At 41.6% G+C, this 27,606-nt stretch overlaps 1 protein-coding gene across 2 annotated transcripts in view; it reads right to left on the minus strand.

The window, feature by feature from the left end:
- The window catches only part of trappc9 (trafficking protein particle complex subunit 9), a 156,222-nt gene that overhangs the window by 35,729 nt on the left and 92,887 nt on the right, over positions 1–27,606 (minus strand). For both annotated transcript variants that reach the window (XM_079175870.1, XM_079175869.1), the window contains 2 exons: positions 21,661–21,814; positions 16,873–16,963 (listed from right to left, as the gene is read on the minus strand). In XM_079175870.1, coding sequence (XP_079031996.1) covers positions 16,873–16,963; positions 21,661–21,814 — 245 coding nt within the window. The remainder of the gene's footprint in view (positions 1–16,872; positions 16,964–21,660; positions 21,815–27,606) is intronic.

Consider the following 27,606-nt stretch of genomic DNA (forward strand, 5'->3'; position numbering starts at 1 on the left):
TAATGGTTTGATCAAATTGTGAATAAAATCTGTATCAAGTCTATGTCGTCAGAAGAAGACATGAACAATAATCATTTGAGGCTCGTACTGATTTTAGGGAAACCGATATATCGGGGTAACTGTAGAGGAGCCACCGATTCTAATATGCTGGACTTCGTGAGCTTCACAGATTGAGTACAAGCGTATGTATGCGTCTCTCCACCTGCTATGCGGCTGTGGCGTGCTCACGCCAGACTGTCTGAATCACGCTCGGGCAAGAAGGCAGAACTAAGGCCCTTCTGCTTTCATTTATAATTCAGAGCCGCGCCACATACCATTTGTCTCGTACAGACTTACAATTTCATATCTCCTGTTTCTGGGGAATTGCTTTTTCAAGACAGAAGAAAAAAAAGTCCCCTTATTCAAGGTTTCAGGTGTTCCTTTGGAGCTCTTTAGGGAATAAAGCGGCATCATGTAAAGAAATGAAACAGCAAAGAAGGTGCGGCGTGAAAGATATTTCTTTACAGAAAGACTGCTGAGGGAGCAACAATCAATGAGAAAATCAATATATATCTGCATCGCATCTTCTTTCTCTCTGTTCAACCGACATTAATATCACATAAATATATATATATATATATATGTATCTTATCATGCACAATTACTTAGTGTTGTGAATGTACTGGGCTTAATACACTGAAAACAGTTAATGCTTAACGGCACAGTGCATTGACAGATTATCTACAACAGATAAACAAAGGTCTGTATAAACCGTCATTAGCATTACCAACACATGCTAATAGAAAGACTTGCAACTTCACACATGAAGGACTGATGAAGGTCTTGGAACCAAAATATTGCAATTCTTGAGTGTAAAAGTTGACCGTGGGAATATTTAGTTGAATTGTAATTCTTCAATTAATGTTTTAAATTTGAAGTGCAGACAAGTTGAGAGGATTTCAAAGTCCTCCCCTCTGATTCCAGAAATCTGAAAGCAACGTTTTGGAGGTTGTAAAATTGGCTTGGCTAATCCATAATGAGCATAAAAAGATCCAGTCACAAAGCGCTGCTTCTCCTCCCCATCGGTCCATTCACAACTCGAGTCTGGCGCTCAAACAGGACTACAATGAGACGCAGATTCATTCTGGAAACGGCCCCAAAGCTCTCCGCAGAACACTTTGCGTCTCCATTTCTACAGCAGAATTTGGGAGAGAAACATTTTCTTACAGAATAAATGCAGAGGCCAAATCATTTCCACGTGTAGTCCGGGGAACGTTGAGGTGCTCTTGAAAATTAATTATAAAATAGTTTGGACACGTTAAGGCAGGGCAAAAAGAAAAGTTATATTAAAAGCCTTTATTCAGTGGAGGTGTATTGGTTGAAATATTTTCCTGAATAAATAAGCGACAATCACCTATGAAAAAACATCCTGAGGAGTTATTTTTTTAAACATTTTAAGACTCCAAAACTCAGATAATCTGCTTAAAGTCACTGTGAGGAACTTTTAACTGCTTATGAAACAGTCTCAATTTAATACGGATGCTTCCGTATGACCTACATAAGTAAACGAGACCATCAATGAGAAGACTGGCTTATTTTAGTTCAGCTATTCTCACCAGAACATCCTTCGGCCCTCCGGGAGGAGGACAGCTCTGAGCCCGGCAGTGTCTCCTCCTCCTCCGGCCCAGGAGCAAGGCTTCACCTCGCTGCTCCGCCGTTCCCCCACGCTAATGGAGGTCCAGGCCGTATTGCTTGGCCCCGCTGGAGTGGAAGGGAGGCACGGGAGAACCAGAACCAGGACTGAGCTTGACAAGACTGTCGGACCATGCTGCGGTAAAAGGGTAAAAGCTCCTTGCAGTAGCTTTAATCAGAACTGTGTTGGTGTGTGTTTGATCAGATTGGACTAACGCTGGCAACATAAGAAGGTTGATTCAAATGTTGCTGAACTCTGACTGGTGCACGAAAGACGCTACATCACCATCATCATCACCAACTGAAGGTCTGCATACCTCCAGACACAGAGGAAAACTGTAAAACTAATAGTCCTAATGTTCAGTGAACACACCTATGCGGTGCTCTATAGATGTGAATCTAAGGGAGAGTAAGACAACAGAGAGATTTAAAATAAAATGAACACAGTCAGCAAAATAACAGAGGAGTAAACCAATCATTGATACCTCAAAGTCAATGCCTGCGTGCTAGAGAAGGAGCAGGGGGAAGATTTATAGTTTATAGAAACAGCGCACGGAAATCCAATATTGTCCAGTGAGTTGCGAGAATGACAGTGTGTGTGTGTGTGTGTGTGTGTGTGTGTGTGTGTGTGTGTGTGTGTGAAGTTGTCTCATCTGCTGCACAGGGCTTCGTGGCAGCCTGGCTGAGACCCATTGGTCAGCCTGTCATCACAGGTTATGACTCACAGCTTAACCTTTGTGAGCATACGTCGTTATTTAGTACGACACTGGCCCCTTGGGCGGAGAGAAGTGGATAAATGGACGGGGCTGCAGTCGGCCAGATGTGTCAAATATAACTAAAGATGCACCCGGTTGCAACTTTAAAAAAATCTGACCTGCTAATTCCAATTTTCTTTCTAAGAACTAGGATTGAAAGCTAATTCTCAATGTCATCCTTTTACTTTGTTATTGTCATCTACAGTAGTTTACATAAAAGCAAACAATTCGAATGATTAGGAAATAAATGCTAGATTTTTTTTTAAACCTACTTTCTTTGCATATACTGGTCATGCACAGTAAAAGACTGGAGAACAAATCAATTCTTCAACAAAAAACAAATCTCTGTTCTTGTGTCATTGCTGTTGTCCCAAGTGAGCTCGATACATAATGTGGGCCTCTAATTAGCAATGAAAGGAATCCACATTACTGCTGCTGAGTGCAGTTGCAGAAGACAAACAACTGTAGTCCATGTTTTAAAGAATGCAGACCGCCGGTGAGGCTCAAGGGTAACTCAAAAACTGTCCGTCATTCACTTTCCTCCTTGCCAATAATGCAAATCAGCTGATGCAGGTATTTCAGTTGGCAGTCAGTGAGCTGTACGTGTTGGAGCTTCGTACACTTTGAGGTGTGAGTTAATGTGTTAGATATCTTTTGATATTTTTGGGAAAGAAACCAAAGCCCTGAGGGATTTGGCAGCGTTGCTGGAAACTTTGCTTGGAACTCTTAAACTGTCCAAATGGTACCGTGTGATTCAGCAGAACAAACGGAAGCCCTCCCCTGCTGTCTAATCTTCATAACATTAAAAGACCAACCACCTGTTGCAAGTAGTTGTTGCATCCTCTTGTGATCGCTGCATCTGACAAAAAGACTGCGGTATTATGTTTGCAGACAAAAGCCAGCATTGAAAATAGACCAGCAAGTGGGATCCCTGGAGCTAATTACTAGCCGTGCCATGATTGTTTTTAAATACCAGGTGGGCAGAACAATGGCGGGTCCAGACAAAAGAAGAGAACAAAAGACCATCCCTGTTTGATAAAAGGAGGACATAAAGTGAATATGCCACTAAGAACATGTTATGGGTGTGTGATGTGTGTGCGTTCGTGTGGTCAAACTACCCGAGAAAGTCACTGACAGAGAAATTACATCATGTGTTGTGCTTTTTTTTTTGAGTTAGTAAATTACACTTTAGCACTTTATTACACTCTCGATTGATCCTGTTCATCTGTGTTCATTACAATAGAAGTTATTTTCCTCAAATCCAGCTACTCTGTCCTCTGGATGCACAAACATTTGTGGAATATCAATGACATAACCATTTGGCAACCTCCGGGTCTGATAACAGCCAATGCGGAAGTGCCTTTAACTTGCATTCTGTCTAAAGAAGTCAAGATTGTAAAGAAGTCTATGAGAAAATGACTCCACTTCTCACTGGATTCATTACCTCATCAAACATCGTAAACATGAGTTTATGGTCTCATTCGCTAGTTTCAAGAGATTCCGGCGTATGAGTGAAACGTGAGCAGCATGGCACAGACGTTTAAGCTGGAGTTAGATATATACCTACGGTTCTATGAATCCTTGGTTACTATCCAGGCATTACATGTCTGATAAAGGCTGAAACACATCTGTTGAGACGAGGAGCGATAGAGGAACAACGTAGGGTGGGGTGGGGGGTCGGATGGCAGTAGTGCTTGACAGGGTTCCGATGCATTCTTTGAATTTATGAAGCTGGGTGTATTCAAGCTAAAACTGGGAGTTAAGTTGCCAAACCCACTTTGTCTTCGACTCCATAAGCCTGTATAATACAAATGACAGAGTTACTGTTTTTGTTGCCTCATTTCCCCATCATGTTCCCATCACTGTGAGCCAGCAACGGTGGAGGCAGTAGCAGAATATCTGCACAAACCTGTCAATACGAAGCACCATTGTGTTCAACTGCAACTCCATCAATGTGTTGGAAGGGGGATAGATGCTCATATCTGTGAGTAAAGAAAACGCTACAATCCTGCTGATTGATTCTCCGAGGCCTACAAACCAATTATTTCTCCTAGCTCTGCGACTGTCCAGTGACATCATTTTAATCACCTCTCTATACGGGAATCCCACATGCTCAAGGTAAGGTCATGTGATAGATCAATGGACTGTTTTGAGTCAGGTGCCACGAGAGATGTTTTTCCTTGGATTGGATGGCTTTGTTTAGCACATGAAAACTCCATTATATATATATATATATATAGAGGGCTTTGATGTTGAGATGATAAGGGGTAAATAATTACTGTTATGTATCAGAAAACAAATAGTTTTCAGCTCATTCTTTTGGTTTTGCAGCTGGCGACTTCACCGTTTTCTTTTTTTTTACTGCAGCAGGCCGCCATTTTTATTCGCTGGTGAACATAGTGGATAATTTAGCAGCTAAAGAGACATTATTATTAATTTATATTTTCTAAAGGCATAGGTGGAGTCCAAAACAGAGCTACTAAATTAATTAAATTGGCTTTAAATCACAGTGTACGTTATCGTCAGCAGCATATCTATAGCTTTTGTGAAGAGCAGTAGACCTTGAATCTAGATACTTATTGAGATGTCTTAGAGGGATAGATACACAATCTTAGAAATGAACTTAGACTGAAACATCTAAAACATGGACCATCGACTTTTAAAACGTTTTTCAAAACTAATATTCTCCTGAAATAACATATTATTATTATACTAAAATATGGCATTTAGGAGATTCTGCCTTGGTTAATAAGTTGTTTAGCTGTTTGACTGTATCAATGTAGCTGCTTCCTACTGGGGACATTTAGATTTTATTAATACTCTTTTGCGAATCCGTTGATGCGCTCTTCCTGACAGCTATGAAAGCTGCTAATGAGTGACAATTAGGCCAATAGCTAATGATAGCAGTCAGTGTTATGAGGAAAGGCTGCATTCAAGATACTCGCTCAGATTGATTCATTATGTTGTCTGCCAGCACCATTTCAATTGATCTCCTGTGCTGCAAAGCCCCTTTATCTGATCACAAAGCCGGTCCCCTAGCAGGCATCCTCTCACTGACCCCGGTCAAAACAAGCACCCACCATGAGAGCCAAACGACGCCGGTTTTTAACTCGGTGTCGAATTGCTTTGTCTATGTGGGCGGGTGTGAATGAGAGAGCGACAAGAGAGTGAAAATAAAGAGACAGGGGAAAAGAGGAAAAAATATAATGTGACAGTGAATTTTGGTGAAGTGTTTCCCAAAATACATCCTCCTGTACTTTTCCAGGCACACTAGGAGGCTGCGATGACGCTCAACGGCCCTCAAAGTCTCCCCCATAATATGCTGTCATCCAGTCACATATTATTCTAACAGCTCGCCCTGTGCAGACACTAGCTCGTACTCCAGGGCAGAGAGGAACGACAGGGTACCAGTGACCGCTCAGTGGTGGAGGGTGTGTGTCGGGGCCAGAAACCTGTCAGTAGTGTGCGCAGGATCAGTCCATTGACTAAAAAAAAAAAAAAAGTGTCAGTTACCGACGGGGGGGTGACACTTGCCTGTCAGCGGAGTGCTGTTCCTGTGAATCCCTAGCTGGCCAACATCTGATTCACCACAGTCAAACATGATGGATCACCTGCCACATCGTCTCAGCAGCCGCACAGACAGACGGGCGGCAAAGACTCAGCGACGGCTGGCAAAGCACATCTAAGTGATAATGCAATGATCCCGTGTGAGAATGTCTGATCATAAACAAAGCCCATCATTAACAGCTGTTCAGACCTGTAACTGCAGCATGATAAAAAAAAAAAAAAAAGTGTATCTTTCAACCCACTCTGCTACGTCTTATGTATTCCTCATGATGGATGGCCAGATGAAGAAACAGACAAGAGAACTTTCTAATCGTTCGTTCCTCGATTTCATTCTGGACACACAAACAGATTTGAAGGCATCTATATAGAGCTGCAATTCATGGACTGTTTGGACAATCCATGAATCTGTTGATTATTACGTCGATGAATCAGGTAAAAGGCTTTTTTTCTTCAGCCCTTTAATCAAAAGACCAAACGTATCCCTTTTCCTCTTGTACAATGCTTTTACTTTTACTTATGTCCTATTTACCTTGGTTATACGTCACGATGGTGAAAAAACAAATACATTTTAGTTTTTTAATTCCTCGGATGTAGCAATTCACTAAGATATATATATTGTATATTTGAGCATTTAGCTAATTTCTTTATCTATTTGTCCTCTATTTGGTGTCTTTGAGTTACGTCTGTTGAATAAAAACTGCTCAATTAATCATGTGTACTATTATTATCACTATTTCAATATTTGATCAGATATTGCTTATATTGGTAAACACCTTCCGTCTATTTCCTCTCTATTTTGTGACGGATCAATGTAGCCGGGCTAAAGCATTAGCTTTCAAATAGCTTTTATAAGGGGCCTGGCTACATCAATCCATCACAAAACCGATACAAAAACAGTTCGCTGTATTAGTCTCTGCCTCGGCCACTCGTCCAATGCTCACTCCAGAGAAGAAAGAGACTGAAGGAGACGGCGCCATTACCTGTAATTCATCACGTGAGCGTCACAAGCCGCCGTATTAGCTGGCTTACTGCCTCCACGGAGACGTTGCCACAGCACGTGCTGTGCATCATAATATAGACCCAACAAATCAATGATGAAATTTGTGAACCAAATATTTTATCAATCCTAATCGATTAAATCAAATAGTTGTTGCTGCCCTACATCTCCTAACTGTATGCAACAGCCTACAAACAGCACAAGAGCTGCTCCATTAATAAAGAAAGATTTGATTACGAGTCTGTGGCACCGGAGCATCAACAGAAACCGATGAGTGCAGTGGAGCGACTTCTCCCTGTGAGGGGCCATGTCATATTCCACATACGTCAACAAGACTGGCAGGCTCTGCAGAGGTCCAGGCAAGCACATGTTAGTGGACTGGCTCCAACCTTGAGTGGCAAATTCTAGGTTCAAAAGGATAACCAAGTCACCAAGGATCAGGCCATGTGTTCATATCCTGATTGGTAAACTAAGACGGCAAATACGACCAGCTTAAACATCAGGAAGTTCATTTCTCTTTGAGAACACGTTAACATGTCCAAGTACAGAACAGGGATGTAAAACAAACACTATGAACTGTGTAGTTTAACACGTTGGTTTGAGTTTGTGAGCAAAAAGAAGGAAACGGGTGAAGCCGTGCATTGATGAAGAGGTTGATTGAACAGATTACATGGCAGGTACAGCACAGACAACCCTTGCAGCTGCTTATATTTAATCAGCCCCACTTTTTGTGTTCGCTAACACCAAATTTACTGATACCAATGTGGTGTGGCAACGTGTCGCTCTGTAAATAATGTTAAAGGCCACCGCTGTCAAACTAGAGGCTTCAGTATTTAATTCTCTCAGATTATAATGGGATATTGCAAATCCATTGCGAAGGTCAAATTTTTTTTTTCATAATCTCTTGATTAGCATTCTCAACAAATCATAAAAGGCTTCGACTGCAGATCACAGCGCTCGCCTAAACACGCCGAGAACACTGCTGATCTGTTTGTGTTTCCTCGCTTTGGATTGATGGTGCAGAGCCACATGTAATAACAAGGCAACGCTTATTTCTCTGTACTCCAGCAGGTGAAACAGCTGTGTCACAATATTCCCTCTTTTAGTAGCACTTGAAGCAGCGCGGCAAGGAGCTGTAGACATGCTCACAATGAAACCAAAAGGCAGGACCTGGTTGCATTTAGAAATGTCAGGTAATCTGTCTTTCAGGGATGAAAAGGCCGCCGCTGGGGATACTCGTGTTTCCTCTAAAGAAATCAATGAAGGAGGTGGTTTTATTTGATAGAAAGCAGAGGGAGAAACAGGATTTAGCTGGAAATACATTTAGAAAATGGTTGGAAATAAAACAAAAATGAATGAACGGGGACACTAAACAGATGCTTAAATGAACACACTGGAAAGACAAACTAAAGGAGACAAATTAAGGAGGTGAGAAGTTGTATGAAGTATATAGCTAAGTCCTACGGTTTTATGCTTTCTTTGCACATTCATCACAGAGCCTGAAATCTCTCCACAATCTGATCTTAAATTTGTGCATTATCTGTAGCCACATCTACCGCTCTTTACTCAAGTTTCCTTCCCTTTCCTTCTGTTCCCCCAGCCCACGTGAATGGGCGAGCGTGTGGTGCGCTAACGACGGCAGGACGGAGGAGTTTTGATTTATTTCCACGGCTCACCCAAACTGACGCTCTTGACAGCGTGGATTGTTCTGCAGCCGTGATAAATGCCCCATAAACAGACGCTCCAAACCTGTCAAACGTGCGATCCACACGGGGCCACGGAGGAATAAAAAGGGCGAGACGCGATCACAGAGTGGGCCTCGGCACCCGTTGCTTTCATCTCCACATTAAAGCTACCGGCGTGACGGGGTAGAATGGTGATTCCAGCCAAAGTAGAACAAATGATCCTTTAATGCTTGCTCTCCTAATGTGGTAAAAAAAATAATTTAGAAAGCCAACACTTTGTTAAATACCCTTGTTTTATGATAAGCCTGCATGGCCCAATGTGTAGAGATCATTACTCACGTTCATAATGGGTTAATTAGCTGGTTTGATTACCGGAGCAGAAGCATCATTTCAAGACTTCTGCCACCTCATCGTTTCGCGCTCATCAAGCGTTTTGAGTATCTTAACGCCGCTCTAAGTCAACCTGAGTCATCACTGCCTGTGTTAATCACACGCACCGGAGACGGAGCGAGGGGAGCGTCGTCCTCCCATCTCGCTCTGGCTTTCTGCTGCCTTTAATAGGAGACCTGAAGGATGGCTGACTGACAGAGCTGAAAAACAAGCAGATAAATCAGCCTCTGCCTACACAGTGCTCCTCCTAGCACCCATCAGTCAGCTAAATGGGCAGCACCCGCCACAAATTTAAGCAAATCTGCACTCAAATAGGTGGGTGGTGAAGTAGGGTGCGGGGCGGTAATGTGTGTGTTTGTGTACTGGGGTGAATGGAAACAAACTGATTTTTTTTTATTTTTATCATGTTAATAGCAGCAAACATCAGTCTCCTACATGCTTATCCAACACCCCAGCAGAACATCCTTATTCCCTGCTCACGATAGAAGAGGACACAGTATTTTCAGAACTGAACGTTGGCTTTTGATGTTTAGATAATAATATTCTTTATCCCTTAATTAAGTTAAATAAATAAGTTAAATAAAACTTGCAACCGCTTTACTGTTACATACCAATACTTTTATTAGGTCGATAACCTGAAGAAACTACTGACAAGCAGAGTACAAAAAGAAGAAGATTGCCCCAATAGAATGACTTTATAGTCACAAAACATGAACTTGCAACGCAACCGGTAAATTTACTGTATTGTTGTTTTTTTCCAGAAAGATAATTTATGACTATTTAGACAACAGTTTAACAGTGTAACTTGTTCATGACGTAAACAAATACGATAAGTGAGCTGAAAATGGGCCAAAGATGGGCTACACCCTGCACAGGTCCCCAGTGTATCACACATGGTACTGTGCACACACGTGTCTAAAATAAAAACATGGACGTGCACCGCAGACAATGGATGAGGCTGCTTTCCTCGGGGCTTTAAAGCAGACTGGACTGATGTCATCCTACAGTAAGTCGGGCTTGAGGAAGGCTGACTACCGTCTCCCACAGGAACCATCACGGCTGTGCAGATGACTGCAGCAGAGCCTGGCGTTGATGTATGCTCGTACTGTAGATGTGACATGTTATCAGTCACAGAGGCAGTCAGAACACTTCTCTTTCATTTCAGCCATGCATGTATTCATTTTCATCACCTCTCTCTCTCTTTCTCTCTCTCTCTCTCTCTCTGGTCTGCAGTTCTAATCATCATCACCAACAGGACTTCAGTGTTAGGTGGACCTGGACTGCTTGGCAGCACCATTTGTCAAACCTGCAGCACTCACGGCAATTGGACACCTGACAAAAGCTTAAAGGCATATTATTGCATGAGGCGTCCCCCTGTGTGTGTGTGTGTGTGTGTGTTGAAAAGCCACCGGCTGTGACTGTTTCAAATGTCTGTCTGTCTATCTATCTATCTATCTATCTATCTATCTATCTATCTATCTATCTATCTATCTGTGTGTGTGTGTGTGCAGGTTAGGAGGAGGAGGAGGGGGTGAAAAAAAATAAAGTGACGATGTGAGCCGGTTCAGAAGCGCTGTCTTATTAAATTATCTGTCCGCCTTTTACAGCGAGGCCCCCACCCGTCTCTTTCCATCTCTCTCCCAGGCTAAACATTTGTCTTTCCATTCATGGGTGAATTTGTATTCCATTGAGATGGGCTCCTGGTGGCAGGCTGATGGTGGGAGAGGGGTGGGGTGGGGTGGGGTGATGGGTGCAAAGTCTGCATTCGGGCTTGCTTTTTTCCATCCCACTGCTTGGTTACGGCACTCAACAGGCGGGCGATACTGAAAATCAAAGCCGGTCCACAGTTGCTTAAAAATGGCTTCTAATTAATGCGGTTCATTGCGAGTGCTTGATATCGCTTTGTATTGATCACTTAATATTATTTAAATATATTCATCATTAGCATGACATTTGTCTGTGAACCTGAACATTTCTCCAAATTTATTCTACTGCTGTTTTTATCCCAATAAATTAGATAATCATTTATTTTAGCGTGGCTTTAAATATGGAATGATTACTTTTTTCTCTTACTCACAGTCAAATCTACGTACAGTAAACTAGTCATGTTTGCTGTAAAAAAGACCATTAACCCCCCAAAGTTATCATTAAAAATGTCATCCTGTTTGATCTTATCTTGAAACTGCCGGGGCGCTTCCTGTCTGACACATAACTCACAGCATCATAAGCTGCTATGATGTGATGATGTGTCAGCCCCTCAGAGAGCTCAGGCCGGTTGGCCAGGTGACTGTTTATTTAGCAACACATTATGTTGACACGGCGACTCCCACCACGAGGTCCACCGCTTCGCCTTTAATCAAATCTATAATCAATGGGGCTATTTACATAACGCCGGGCTGCAAAAAAAAGAACACCGACGAGTGACTCCACCTGTCACGGCATCATGAGGAGGGAAGTGGGAACCTTGTGAAAGAGGGTGGCACTGAGATGGACACATGAAAGCGCAATTCAACACATTTTCCCCAGAGGCAACGCACACTGAATGTAAAGTAATCTTCAACAGTGGTTCTCAAAGTGAGGTCCAGGGACCCCCGGAGACCGTAGCACTCGTTCAGTGCTCCGCTAAAATAGGCTGTTATGAATTACATAATCGTGCTGTTTCATTAAAAAGTGCATATCTACAGATGGGGAACATTTGCACCAATAAAAAAGCATACTGTGTCCATTACTCCCACCCATGTTAGCATTGGGCCAATAGAAACTCTGATTTGATTGTGACAAGTAGAGTTCATTGTTTCTAATTTGAAGCGCAGACCGATCGATATCTGGATATATTAGGACTATGTCTTGTTACTGTTCATTTTCTGAGAGCTTTTAACATCCATTACTTGAAATATGGGCTATAAATGGTGTACGTTTAGTCCAAATGCAATTAGAATAAAATCACTCTGGTATTAAGAGGGTCACAATCAGGAAAACAATAACGGTATCTATCCTGGACTGATTAAAAATATGCATTATCTTTTGATGAATAGTGAAACTAAACAAGTTTGGTCGTGGCAATTGCAGTTTGTTAAAGCCATAAATTGAAATTTAATCATATATATTTTCTAAGAGCATCTTGTTTACTTTGGGAGCACTGAATCAGTCAACCTGCTTGTTTGCGTGTACTGTTTACTGTATTAAGACACAATGCTTTGTCAGGAGCCGGGTAAAATATTTCCTGATATCAACCTCCTAATTTAGTGCGTTCCATCCCGCTGCCTCTCGTCAAAACTTCTTCCCTCCGAGTTCTCCAATTTTAAGGATGACAAGTAGCCCTTATAGCTTTCGGGAGTGCAATACAATTTTGTCACAGATAATTAAGCCAATCATCCAGCAACCTTCCGGAATAAAACCAATAGTTGAGAATCTAGAAGGCTGCTGTGCTGACATTTAGATTGTTTGTAAAACGGTCTACCCTTTTCCACAGCGCGGTGAGATCCGTGGTCCAACGTATACAGCTTAGTGGACTTCCCTTTCAGACTCTGTGACAGAATGACAGATAGACTTTTACTGTTGGAGCAGAAAATTAAATGTCGATGAAAAGCACAGAAACTCGGTAGAAAACTTTTGGAATCCGTACTCACACTCGCAGAGAGGTATATCATGTCAATTATAGGGTTTCAGGCATTATCACTATTTGTTTTTCCTGGGGCATAAAAACTGCCGATAAATTGATTATGGTGCAAATCTGCCGAGTATATTGCAGTCACAGTTCACATTTAACGTACGACAGCAGGCTTTTTGAAGGTTAATTCTGTGAAATCAGACAAACAAGCAGAAAATAATGTTCAAGCTGTCTGTATATTTAGGCAGAAATTGTATTATAGTACTATTGGTAGAGTATTATCCACTCTGCTGCTGTGATCCTGTACATTTCCCCACTGTGGGACGAATAAAAGATTATCTTTTATATATCTTATCTTACTAGAGGAGAAAAGCTCTTCAGACAGCGTGAAGTAAAGATGGAAAGCTTTCTGTGACGGACATTTCTGTAATTTGTAATAATCTTCTTACACTTTGCATTGTATAATAGTTAGACACACTCATACATATTCATAACGCTTTAAAACAATAATCATAACACATTATAAAGCAATTTATAATGACTTATCAGGTCAAGTATCATAATGCTTCTTACTTGCTGGTCACTCAATAACAGCACAGATTTGGCATTAATGACCACTTATAGTGACTAATAACCAGCTTTAAATGTATTACTGTAAATCTGCTTATACCTCAGGAATCTCATTACTTACCCGATGACTAGTTAATGCATTATAAAAGTGATATTTATAAATAATAAACAAGCATTACAACTAGGAGAAAAATAACACACTAGCCAAAAATGTGAGTGAAGCAATATGATACATGACCCTGTAAGTCAATGTAAAATGCATCACAATGGGTTAAGATTGTTGTTATAAATAAGTATGAATATTTATGAGGGGATTATTTTTGCATTATAAGTATGTTTATAACACAATATAGATATTGTAGAAAGCTGTCAGCAGTCCTCTCGTCTGTGTTTGTTGAGCTTTTTAAAAAGCTCACCACACGAGCGTGAAAGTACTCTGCTTCACGTCGGAGCTCGCTCAGTGAATTACAGCCATGCTCTGAAGCCCACAATTCAAATTCAGCAGAAACAAAAGAATGTGACGAAAAACAAAAATACTTGCATTATTAATTTGTAATTATGTGGCGAGTTTCACCATATATGATCTTACATTACATTAGTGAGGCTGATTCTGCCCAGAGGAAGAATCATTTACTAATGGCCTCCGTCTGCTCCCCTTTCAATGATAATACTAATGAGCTTCTATACAAACACAACACAATATAAATGATTCTGGCAAGTTCCATTTTCTCCATTTACTGGAGCCCGTGTGATCAAATATTCATAGGTTTTTATTGCACACAATTGGCTGAGCTCAATGTCTCTGTCTTATACAACGGTGGCCTGAGGCACAGTGTCTATAAATAAATACTCACGGTACATATATATATATATATATATATATATATATGATGGTGTGTTAAATTTAAGGAAATGTATGTGCAAGACTGAAAGTGGCCGGGTGAACCTTTCAACCCCTTTAGATACGCATTCATTTATGATTGTCCATTTCTGTTTCTCATATTTCTACCTGTTTTGGAACATTGCAATACGATTTTTACATCGTAGGCCGACCACTTACACTCAATCTTGATGCAACTGTAGTGAGATTTTAGGGTATCATTCAAGTGGAAGACACTATATAGTTCTAGGGTCCCTTTTGAAATTTGGAGGAAAAAATACACATTTTATATTGTATGCAGGATTTTCCACTGATATCCATACAAACGTGATCTGGTTTAAAAAAAAATAACCTTATCCTCTTAAACTTCAACAAGTGGCCACCCGGATAGAAGGGGAGACGACAAGCGACGACTGTTCCCATCCTGACTTGACCAACGTTTGGGTCGTCTCAGTCGTACGTCATGCTTCTTAGAAAACAAGTCGGGGACGACGCGGCGGACTCAAGTACTCCGATAGAGAGCAACGTTTTCTTAAAAGAGTGCACGTAGGAAAGCAGGAAAGCGGATGGAGAGCCACAGAACGTTGGTCCTGAAGAAATCTGCTGTCTAACTTGGCAGCCAGATGTCGACGGTGGAGCGGTATTGAAGCAGTTCTTGTATTAGTTATAGAAGCATCAACGCAGCCAATCACACAAGCAGACGTGCGCGGTGTACAAAACCACTGAACATCGGTAGGTAACACGTTCGTACAAATGCATCATGACCACATGTACTCCTGCTTGTGGATAAGATGCTCAAACCACGTGTGATTTCAGACACACACACACACACACACACACGCAGTGAGGTGGCACAGAGCCCCGTCAATAATTTATCTCCGTGGAGACCCGCGTGCATGTCTGTGCCACGCCACCTTTTATAGTCGAGTAGCTGAGGTTAACATACTGTACAGCCGCTGCTCAAAATATTATTCTCCTCATGCTTGTTGATGGAGAAATGCCGCGGTGCTGTCCCGCGTAATGACTCCACTGGTTGACTTCTGCTCCAGAAAGTGCACAGCTGACCCAATTTACATTTGCTAAAGAAATTTATAGGTTTTAATGGACTCCACAAGATTATTATGACGCACAAAAACGTCTTCCAAATAGCTCAAATCTCATGCTGTCATTACACATCGTCAGTGTAATAGCCTATTATGACTTCTACATTTGTGTGTCGTTTCTAATGGAGAAGGAAATTACATTTGTTAAAGAGATCACTTTTCTGCAAAGACGCTAAAGTCTTATGTTCAAGGAGGGTAAGAAGAGGTTTATAGGATGCAAATAACGTAGGCATAACAGCGTCAATGTTTTTAACATCAACGGCAGATTAAAATTGATTGATTGATGAGACTGAAACAGCGTAGCTCTCGCAGCACCTGTTTAGTAAAAACGCTTCGGGAAACGACTGGAAATTATTTCTACCAAAGTGTTTAATTGAAGATTCTTTGACATCGAGTCTATCACCGCCTCGAGGGGTGTAAATAATCTATCGGGAGGGAAAGTGTATAAAGATGAGGTATGCGGAGGATATTGGATCTGCAAAAGATTAAAACAGCGTCTTTCTAATAACAGACAGGTACAAATGTTTGAGCTGCAAGAGGTGGAAAAAAGGCTGACTGAATGCTCAGCCGTGGGAAAGTAGTAATTTCTGTCTAAACTATGTTATCAAAGTGAAATCAGTTAAAATGACTCCAATAGTACAGTCTTGATAACTGACATTTAACAAAATATCTTTCCATCTACCGTACCTCTGTAAGTGTGAGGCTCACAGACACATTACGGCATTAAAAGCATCCTCTGGACTAGCGATTCTAGACACGGGGGAAATGCTTGAACCATACACGTAATTGAGCCTGTGATAGTCTTTGGCACCCCTGATGAAGGCATCCTAGTGGGCTGAGGCAAATCAGCTGCCTCATGATCGGCAAGACCTGCAAAGGCCGGAACTGGAGCTGCAAAACCACCTTCACAGAAATGAAGACGTGAGGAAACAGCATCCACTGGAAGATCAGTACAAAGAGTGTGATCTCACTCATCCTCACGTCAGCGTTCCTCAATAAAGAGGTTTATGTGAAATGCCAAAATATCTGAGGAACAGTGAATCTAGTGAAGTATTTGCCATTTTTTCCCCCCAGTATTTCAGTCTCATCGGATTGTCACATTCCCATGCTCGATCTGCGGCGTCGCTTCATTTTGCAGATTGCATTCTCTTTGCAGAAGCGGGACAGCCCCAGCTGACTAATCAAAATGCTGGCAGTGCCCAAAGAGGGACGGCGAATCTCAGAAAACAAACACCGGCAGTAAATCAAAAGTGATTTCAGAGGATGATCACAGATGGTGCGACCGAAGAGCGCTCCTACAAAATGCATGTGTCCCCGGTGATTCAAAAATTTCCCAAGATGCCGTCTACACTCCCACAGAATAGCCTGTAGCCCATTATGAATGCAAATAAAAAACATGGCTTGAGACCAGTTGTGGAGCTGAACTAACTGACAGGTAATGTATCCAGATACTGTGATTGGAATCCAAAAACAATGAGAGATCTAATGTTTTGATGAAATATCATCTACACACAAGTTCACAGATTACAACTCTTTCTCTAATTACATTCATATTGCACATTTTGAGATGAGTGGTGTAAGTGTGCGACCACAACTCATAATCTCACACGCACACACGCACACACACACACTTATGTGACTCACCCCACTGCAAAGGAGCGAGCTGTAGGTGCTCCAGGACCAGCTGGTTGAGGACTCCCTCCACGCTGGCCTCTCCGCAGCGCCGCAGGGAAGGGTGGGTTAAGGTTAAGGACAACATGATGGAGAGCCTTGGTGCATTTCAAGAACTAATCAACATAGAAAACTATACCGTAGTTACTTGCAACACTAGGAACTTGATAAAAAAATCCATCATATCGTATGATGTGATTATAAAACTGCAACAAATCTTGATTAATTACTTTCAAGATTGTTATTTGTGCAATGCATTCATTATTAAGACGTCAAAGGTACATGTAGCGCATGCACCCTGATTATAATGCTACCAATGCATGAATGCTGCATCAAAACAAATACGGCTGTCAGAGAGCAATTACCCAGATAATATGTGATGATAAGGACACAGCTGATCATTTACACAGCTGACATTTGGAATAATGGGTGAGATGAGCAGTGCCTGGGGCACCAAACCTCTGTCTATTAACCTTTGAGGGAGAGTACGGTATGGAGAGAGAGAGAGAAAAGAGAGAGAGAGAGAGAGAGAGAGGAGAAGAGAGAAGAAAGAGGAGAGGAGAGGAGAGGAGAGAAGAGAGAGAGAGAGAGAGAGAGAGAGAGAGAGAGAGAGAAGAAAGAGGAGAAGATAGGAGAGAGAGAGAAGAGAGAGAGAGAGAGAAAAGGAGAGAGAGAGAGAAAAGGAGAGAGAGAGAGAGAGAAAAGGAGAGAGAGAGAGAGAGAAGGAGAGAGAGAGAGAGAGAGAGAAGGCATCGACGGCCAAAACGTACTGTGCTAAAAAGTGCTTCAAACTGTGCCGCCTGGATCATTTTCAAACTTCTGACTCATGATGAATCACATGTTACACCACGTACACATGCACAAGCATCTTATGTGAGCGGACAATGGCGAACAATGGCAATGTTGTGGCTTTGATCCCTTGGAAATGTGGAATTCCTACTTTGAAGTTTCGGTGGAACCGTTGGGAAACAAGAGCACCTAGCATCGATTCAGCCTGGGTGTTACAGAAGCCTGAAGATCAAGTAGCACGAGCATCTGACGCTCCATTTCAATCCTCTCAGGACCTTCATACAGGTCCGCCTCGAAACGGCCACGTTACATAATATGGGGATGTTCATTATGTATACACTGCACAAGAGTAGCCACTGTTTGATTATAGAGTAGCCCTGTATAGCATGGCTAAAATATTAGCCACATACTAATAATATTATGTGAGCATTTCTTATAAGATCGATATGCTCACACAAAAAATAGAATATAACCATACCGTCTATTAGGGCGACACAGTGGCTAGTGAAATGTCTTGACACCTGCTCGATGGATTACTGTGTAATTTCCCATGGATATTCAAGGTCCCGAGAAGATCAATTCTAATGATTTTGGTGGTCCTGACTTTCAACATTCGCTATCATCGGGCTAACAATTAATGATTTGATAAGCCTGACGACATGCTGATATTAGCATTCAGCTCAAAGCACTACTGTGAGTGAGTAAATCCCTCAAAGAACCATTAGCATTGGTGTTTCTTTTAACTGTACTGCAACTTTAAATTCTTATGTCTATCTATCTATCTATCTGTACATCTGTATCTATCTAGTACAGTATAAACACAGCTATATGAAGGGGTCAAAAGTGGACTCTTTCATCTATCAATCCATCTTCTGACACTTATCCAGTCTGGCTCACAGTGTCAGCAGGATAGGCAAGGTAACACTGCAATAGTCACAAAATTAAATCTATCGGTTTCATGTCGGGACACGAATTATCTGCTTTTTCGTGCCGTTTCAAACTAATTCTTTTTGGGGACGACATTACATTAAAAACAAAACTTAGGTTTAGGCAACAAAACGTCACGTCAATGCATTTTATTTCCACGTGTTGTTCGACCTGAGTTAACACGTGAAAGAACAGACAATTCGGGTCCCTGTACACGGACCAAAAGATTTCATTCCACTGCCGAACTGCCCCGACACTGAGCTGAACCCTGATGTCTTTCAGCCCTTCACCGCGTACGCTGTCGGTTTAACTGTATACTTTGATCTCTAAACTTTTACTTCACATATCTATCTTGCATGACAGTTGTTATGTCTTAGGTCGGATTTTAATCGGATGCATTAGAACATGGGTTGGGTAATGGGTAATGTGAACAACATGCTGTACATTTGATGAGGCAGACTGTAAAATAAACTTGGTAAGCATCCCTGCCTGGATCTATTTATCTGTGGATGTGTGTAACAGGATTCTATTCTAAGATTAAGCACTCCAATAAAGGGTGAAATCCACTTTCGGCTGCACTGCATCATATATTTTCTGTGGCCAACGAGCAACAATTCCAGTCCCTTAAATTGCTACAGAGCTGAGCAATCACAGAAACAATGTGTGGATGATTAACATGCATGTCAACTCACTGAACGTATTGTCATAACTCTCTTTGAGTTTGGCACTTTTACGTTCCTTGCCCAGAATACTTTTTTCTTCAGTATTTCTTCCTGACAAAAGAAAAAGGACAAGTCATTGCTGACATCAATTCAAAACTTCTCTCCAGCTACTTGAAATGTCTCCAAAGTGTTGCTTTGAGAACTGATGTGTCTCTGCTTTGGGCTGATACATAGCTTTAACATAGCTATGTATTTGCTGCTTAATTCACCAATTCCTGCATACACATAGACAATTCAGACTTACTTACTAACTAACTGTTATATACAAGGTGCTTAGGTGCTGCCTAAGGATTACAGCTGAGAACAATGCCTTTAAGGTGATCTGTACAATGTTAAAGCAAGCTGCACTATAACAGGCTTCTGCTTCTGGCTGACTAATGTCTTAGCCTGCACATACATCCAGATAACAGTTCATCTAATACAGCTTCACAGGGTGTTACAATAATAACTGTGATGTGGACAAACTTAACTTCTACACTGTACATCCAGAGAGGATTCATGAACTTGGCAATGACCTCAAGGGGAAGACACTGTTAACACATTCCCTCAATTACCTCTTCTATTTTTTTTTTCAGTGCCTGTGCTGTATATGGCAGAGCCTTTTCCAACGAGCGGACCGCTATGACTTAACACCATCAACAAAACACGAATCATCCTACAGGGAAGTCATAAATTACAAATCATAGTGACCGTTACTTTGCTCAGGGCCAAGTGAGCGCTTCGGAGTGTGACACGCAGTGTAATCATCTCTTCTGTATTTCCTCATGTCGTTTCATGTTGTAAAGGGAAAATCCTCCCTGAAGCAGAATTTACATTGTGCCGAAGATGTGAGACAGATGAGTCACTATCCTCACACACGGAATGCGATAGCATCGAGACTTAACTTGATGACATCATGCGATAGTTCTGGTGTTGGTCCATTCGCACTAAATGAATAAGTGAGTTAACATAAGTCGTGTTTGGGATGTTGCATCCAATTTACCTTTATTTTAATGTGGGGCTTCAAATGATACACTTTTCATTTTTGGTTATATTTTCCACGACATTAACCCCTTTAGAGCTGCACATTTCCTAAATGTTTTAGTTTTGTCTCTATAGCCCTTAAAAAAACCTATTAGCTGTTTCACTGTCTACTGAGCGGCTACAGTTTGTGTGTGTTGACGTACTTGCTATAGCCTGAAGCTATATGCTGTTGAGCATCAAGGGAAACTTGTTTGAATTCACAAATTGCACTCATAACATATGCTCTAAACTGGGTAAAATGATCAAACAGGCCATTTCAGGCTGATTTATGCAACAGTTAAAGGAGCGCTATCAGACACGCTGTTGGGAATATATTTGTATGTCATTTTCTTTCTTCATCCCTGCCTACTCGCTGCCAAATTACTTGTAGATAAAACAATGCACGTAATGATGGGGGTGTTTGCGCCTTCATAAAAAGGAAAAATATAATGGCAACTTCAGTAGCTCAGAGATTGGATTCATCATTAATTGTACACCATGCTCACCAACAATCTGACAGGCAGTTTTTAAATCTCTAAATATGTGCACCGGCTACTGCAAACTGATGAGAAATGGGCTAAAACAAGGCACGCGTTATGACTAGCAGAAACCGTTTTTTCAGGAACACGGGAAACTTTTGTGGAACTCGTTAACATTACGTGCATCTCAACTTCAGGATCCTTGTTGAAGTTTTGACTTTACTGACGATAGTTTCTGCTCCCGAGGCAGCACATCCAGATAGCTCAGGGACTAACAGGGTCTTTAGTGTTAAAACCATCGAGTCCGCCACAGATAAAGTACTCAGCCTTCAGTCAGATGGCAATCAAAACACTGGATGTCACTAACCGAACAGCACATTGTCGTCCACATAGGTGGAAATTTGATTCTGGTCTCACAGGTGGTCTCAAATTAGATTTACTGACAAGGACCTATGGGAAAATGTTGTATCATATTGATGAGAGTATGCGACACAATTACACGTACACAGATACGCACAATAAAACATCACTTCACAGTGTCAGAGTGGCAAGTACTTCGCCATACGCTTTGCCATCTGTCAGTGTAGGCGAACAAGTTCCCTGCTGGCCAGAGGGCCTCCAGATGTAGGATCCAGATGTCCCGTATCGTTGATCTGACTGTCAATGAACGGCAACATTCAACAAACACAGGGCAGGGCTAAAGTTTGGACACATATTGAAATGCATGACTAAGGACACTCAATTAGGAATGTAAACCCTTACCATATACATCTATTGTGTGTTTAGTGATATTCAGCTCAGGCTGGTTTCTCTGATATAACTCTACCACACTGGAAGGATATGATGCTCCAACAGATGCCCAGCTTGCTGTTGATCTGGGAGCCCTGGGCGTGCTGTCGCTCCTCCTCCAGCTGCTTGGGGTTAGTGAAGCGAGCCGTCTCCTGGTCCGGCTGTGGCAGACTCTCAAAGTCAAACTTGTCAACCTGGATGGCCATCCTGCAACAGGAGATGGGAGAAGCACTTTAAGGACACAACTTTCTGCTTACCCAATTTCCGATCGGCCAAAAAGAAAATCACACAGTACCATTACGAAGACTCTAGGGATGACATAACAGTTACATAACTGCCATTTAAAAGGGTGCTCAATTTGAAAGTCAGAGCATCGATATAGAAGGAAATGGCATTCTGCTTTCTAAAAGATATACAGTACCGAAGTCGCTCTCCCTCTGTGTTTTTTGTTATCAGAGCTTCTCTGTGCTTCGTTTACGTGTCGCGTGGAGGCAATCCCTCAATCATAGATATGCTCTGAATCTGGAATCAAGCACCTTGAAAAGTACGTTCATAAAAGGTTGAAAGCATCCGACTCAGATTGATGGAGCTCAAGCTGCTGATTAAAGTCAGTGTTTAGTTTTGGTCATTTTCAAATGTTCAAAAAAAAGGATTTTGTGTACTGTAGGTCTTCAACTAATGATTGATTCCGTTTTTTGGTAAATGGATGCCTATTACAATATCCCAGATAGAAGGGCAGCACCCTTTTAATGCATTTGCACATTTCTACTGTAATGGATCACAGCTGTCTGTGCGCATCTTCATCTGCAGAGTATTTCCGAGGAAAACCTTGCTTGCATTTCTGCCTCATCACAACCAATGTGGGCTGCTTTGTGTGGTTTGACAAGTTCTGTATTATTTATCTCGTCTGAACAAACACCCTCAGGTCAAAGCTCCCCCCCACTATGTTGTGGGCATGTTATTTATTTACAAGAGCCAGGGTTCTCGTTGCCTGGGGTTCCGTCAAGTGACACATCTGGGATTGAAGTCTTGTTGTATAAAACAGAGCTCACAAAATGACCCCAAAGCCTACAAACTAAATACCCATGAAGCATTCAGCCCTCCACTTACAAATGGAAATACCAATTTGATCTATTCTTTCTCGGCCTGCAACAATCTCTGTAGAATTCAAAGACAGTAAGGTGCAGATTTAAGGGGAAAGGGGAGATAAGAGAAGAGGAATAAGTGGAGAACACAACCCGATGTCCTCTACAAGGAACACTGTGTAATGCAACCACAAACTCACAACTGCTCTGCCTCAGTTGAATAACATACAACATATTAGCGCTGTTTTAAACAGTTTCCTAATGCACGTCCAGCAGATACAAATGAACTTAGCATGCATTCAGTCCAGTTTTCAGTAGGAGTCGCTTGTAGTAATGGACCCACAACTCTGCAGAGCTACAGAGCTTCTACCGTCTTTGTAGTCATTCTTTATACATTCTGCTCCCATGAACCTCCATTCCCAGAAGAGGACGAAGAAAAAGCTATATGCTACATAGAGACTCACATCAGACAGACACAGTTATAAGAAAGTTAAACATCCACTGTAACATCTACAGTAAAACCCAAATATCCTTCTAATGAGTTGGCAGAGATAAAAAACAGAGACAAAGGAAATGGGAATATTGGATTTGCAGCAAGCGAATGTTTGCTGAAATGTTAGCCATACCGACTTTATAATATGATAACGTACGTTAGTGTATCTGAACACTCAACAATCACCAACCTTGAGGATACATATTGAACCATTGCATAGTGAAGCATAAGCCCGATACAGCAGCACTTCACAGGAGAGAAGACATGTCTCAGGCCTCACCGGTGTCATTATGAGTGATGGGCTTTACTTCAGGTGTTTGACCGAGAAACAGACTTCAGAGTCTTCTTCACGCGGAGGAAACGGTAAACAAAAAGCACTCCCATCATTCCCTACTTAGAGAAATGACACGATGTGGCTTTGAGGTGGGTAGGCTGAGAGCCAATCGCCCGGACATTCCACATGTCCACAGGAGGCCAACCTGCAATAAGATTTACAGGAGGGTCTCACTCCGAGTGTCGCCCTCTGTTTTTAACCTTTGATGAATAACTACCTTGACAGGCCTCACGCTGACCAATGCAAAAGATTTCTTTCGAGAACATATTCAAGAACTGCAGCCACGTGTGCTTTGCCGTTTTCCTTTCGGTTCAATAAACGCAAAACACAGTGGATCCATGTATTGATCGGAAGGTTCATCACTGGCTTCCAGGTCAGAGGCCACGACGGCTCCCGAAGGACTCATTCTCTGGCGCACTGAGAGGAAGACGGGCAGAGTCAGAGAGACGTTTACCGATAAAACAAATATTTGATGGATTGCTGCTTGTTGTCTACGTGGGATGTTTCAAACGACTTTATCACATATATCAAGTAGCCTTCTCTCTCTCTCTCTGGCTCACAGACGCACTATCCTGAGCGAGTGTGCGTGGTGCACCATCATGGGTGTGTGTATGGAGAGTGTGTTTTTATTTCTGGATGGAAGAGGAGAAAGAGCGTGGAGCGAGCGACAGAAGTGACGCGCCAAACCAAGTTTCCACATGTTGAGGACAGAAACGGGAGCTGACAGCCAGCATTTAAACAAACTACAAAAAATGAGTGAGCTTCTGGTGAACGTGGTTTAACACTCATCCAATAAGTCAGTCAGTTAATAATAGAGAACTAAAACAAAATAAAGAAATATTAGATAACGTGTAAAATGAATCTTATAAAGTAAATACCGCCTGTAAACCTGAATTTCAATTGTGTGAATAAATAGTCAAACTTAATAATAACAAATGCATTTCCAATGAGCGGAGGGCAGCAGCCTAACCAACTAGTCATGCATGCAGACTGGCCTTCACTGGTGTCCAGCTAGCTAAGTAACAAGCTATTAAGAGTCACAAAAACAAAAAGGGATTCAAACGTGTCCAAGCTCCCTCATAACGAGTCTGGATGTAGCAAAAGGATTTTGCTTGAATTACAACCATGGCCAATGAGCTGCAGTGAGCCATAGTGGTGTCACGTCCTGAGAATCCTATGAATGAAGTTAAACTGAATCGGACTGAATCAAAGCTGAGTCGGATCGTTACATGGTTTACTGGATCGTTTTCGTATCGTATGACTGACCTAACGAGATGTATTGAGTTTTGTATCGTATTGGGTGAAAGATGCACACCTCTAGTCATTATGTGACTTTGAATTTCACAGCAGTGAACACATGAGTATCGTTACAGGTGATCTGCTGCCTCACCTGTCTTACATACCTTATTGCGAAATCATTAATGAAATGACACTACAAGGAAAAAAAAAGACCTCTTGATGAGTCCAGGGACACAAATATATCAAAGCGAGGTGGAGGAGAAAAAGGCAATGCAATTATCATTACACAGCCTTTTCATCAAAGCAGAGCACAAATTAAATAACAATTACGACTTCCAAACAAAGACGAAAGGAAAGCTCGTGTTCTTGCTGTGACACACTCAAACACACCCGCCTTTGAAGATTAGTGGCACGAGGCTTATGTCACCGACTGAAGTCCCATCTTCAAATGGGCGCTGCTTTTCATTCAGTCCTCTTCAAAAGCGCCCGTTACACATTAAGTCTAAAAATACCACGTTGCAACAATGCAAATGGACCCTAAATGGGAAGACGGTGCCTGGCAAGGCCTGCGACTGGTTTTCTTTGGACGGGTAATTACGAAGAGCCAGACGGCCAAATTCAAATTAACACTTCAAATGAGGTTTGAAGGTAATTTAGCATCACATTCAGCCGTAAACTGAGGATTTCCTGTTTCTTGTACATGTCATTCCCTGTAACTCTAATTTCCTGTGAAAATGGCTGCATGTAGAATGTTCTTATTTATAACAATGTTTGTTTGGTGGGATTTGATTTTGGGTTTGCTAACTCCTAATACTTTTTGAGACTTTACACAAAAATCTGTGTAAAAAGGAAATTGTGTGCTCGCTAATAAAGAGGCTAAGAATGGCTAAGACATAGTAGGACATAAAAGGCTAATTGTGTGTAATAAAATCGGGCGCAGTGTGAATAACTATTACTAGTCAAAAGAAATTCCCAATTAACAGTTTTATGACTTTTGAAATGACAGTTACATGTAAAAACGTTATGAAGAGGACAAAGCTGTGGATAGCTGCTCATTTCAGATATTTAGCTTTGGTGATTTTCATGTCTTTAACTAACAAGTGTCATCATTGTCAAACTGTTGATTTTTGTTTGTTTTCTTAGACGTTTAGTCTGTAAAATGCATGAAAAAGTAATGAATGCCCACAACTTCTGAGCCAAAGGCCAACAGTTCCAATTCAACCCAAAGTAATCCAATTCATAAAAATATAAACCAATGAATAGCAACAATTAATCCATTAATAATGGAATTGTTGATTCATTTTCACATGTCTTCCCCCATCATGTTGTCCATTGTATTTCGCATAAGCCAGTTAAAAAGCATGAGGCCCAGCAGACGCATGATAAATGTGACCATTTTAAATGCTGCTGCTGCAGAAAAAGTGTGAAAGCAGTCGTGGTTCTCAAGGTAATGGCAGCATGACGCCAAACATTATTTGAAAACAAGTTTACCACCTTCTACTGCCGAGAAACTTAACGGAAACCTAATTTAAAACTATTTAGATACGTTACCTATTATATAATCAAACCTAGAAGTGTACCGGAGAAGCAGTGTAAATAAAGAAAATCCAATCTAAAGCAAAAGAAAGACCTTCGGCTGTAAGTGTAACAAAGACCACATCGAACCCCAAAGCACCCCTGAAGGTGTTTTCTTAGTAGAAAACTCTCAGCAGAGCATTAACAGGCCAAGCCCTCACACCACCACTCCCACCATCTTCTTCCATTGCTTTGATTGCGGAGTCTTTTAAGGATTAGCCCATATCTGCAGACTAATCTAGCCTATTACAAGGCTTTTAATAACAACCTGTGTGCTGAGCTGGGGCCACTGTTGAACATCTCTAGGTCTAATTCCCAGTCCAATTCACCTCCCCCGCCTCAACCCACCCCCCCCCCCCCCCCCCCTCGCTGATAACAGCGCGCTTGGCCTTTATTTCCCTCGCCGAGAAAGGAGACAAGGGTAGATGGGAGATTGGATGGATGGACCGATTTCTCCGTAATCTTTATCTGTTCAAAAGAGTGAGCTGTGAATTGGTTAGCGTTCAAATAAATCCTACAAAGACATGCACAGACGAAAGACAAATCTCCAGAAATAAGCAATGTTATTCGTGTCCGTGCATACAGATGGAGAAGTCTATTTCTTGTGCTTCGCGCTGGCCAAGTGGAATGTTTGTCAGGTGCAAAGAATGTTTTTTTTTGTTTTCTAGCCTGTATCCATTTGGTATTTTGATGACTCACAATGGGCTCGAGTCCATGATAGTTGCAGCAAAGCAGAGGTGTGGAACAGAGATTTGTGCTTGCTCAGAGCAAGTTGAAAGTCTTTTCATGGCTCTGCCACACACACACATTTTAACAGATCCTGAATAAGATGTACAATTACAAATAACTCACAATCAACCCTGTTTCCTACAAAATAAATGCTCATGAAACGCATGTTAGGCTACTAAAACTCTAATAAGTTAAGGAATGATTGTGGCTTCAGCTACATTTGATGAATTACATTTTCAAAACAAACAATTCAACACTTTTTCATGTCATGTCTCAAATCTTAACCAAGTGCTGTGAGTTACCTAATAGTAAAAATAGTAAAAAATGTAGCTAAATGTGGCCAAATTGTTACATGGAGTGGTTGTGTCTATTGTGTTAATTCTAGGATATTAAAAGTCCCTCAGCAGTTTTCTAGTGGTGATATTTCTTCTTCCAGTGAAGAACTATATCACATCAAGTATACCAGCCTTAGCATGCAATCGATTTGGAACGAGCATCAGTCAATGAGTTACCTTGCAGGGCAGCTCGGACAAATCGCAGGATC

The sequence above is a fragment of the Pholis gunnellus genome (genome assembly GCF_910591455.1).
Source record: "Pholis gunnellus genome assembly, chromosome: 16".
NCBI classification, from domain to species: Eukaryota; Metazoa; Chordata; class Actinopteri; order Perciformes; family Pholidae; genus Pholis; species Pholis gunnellus.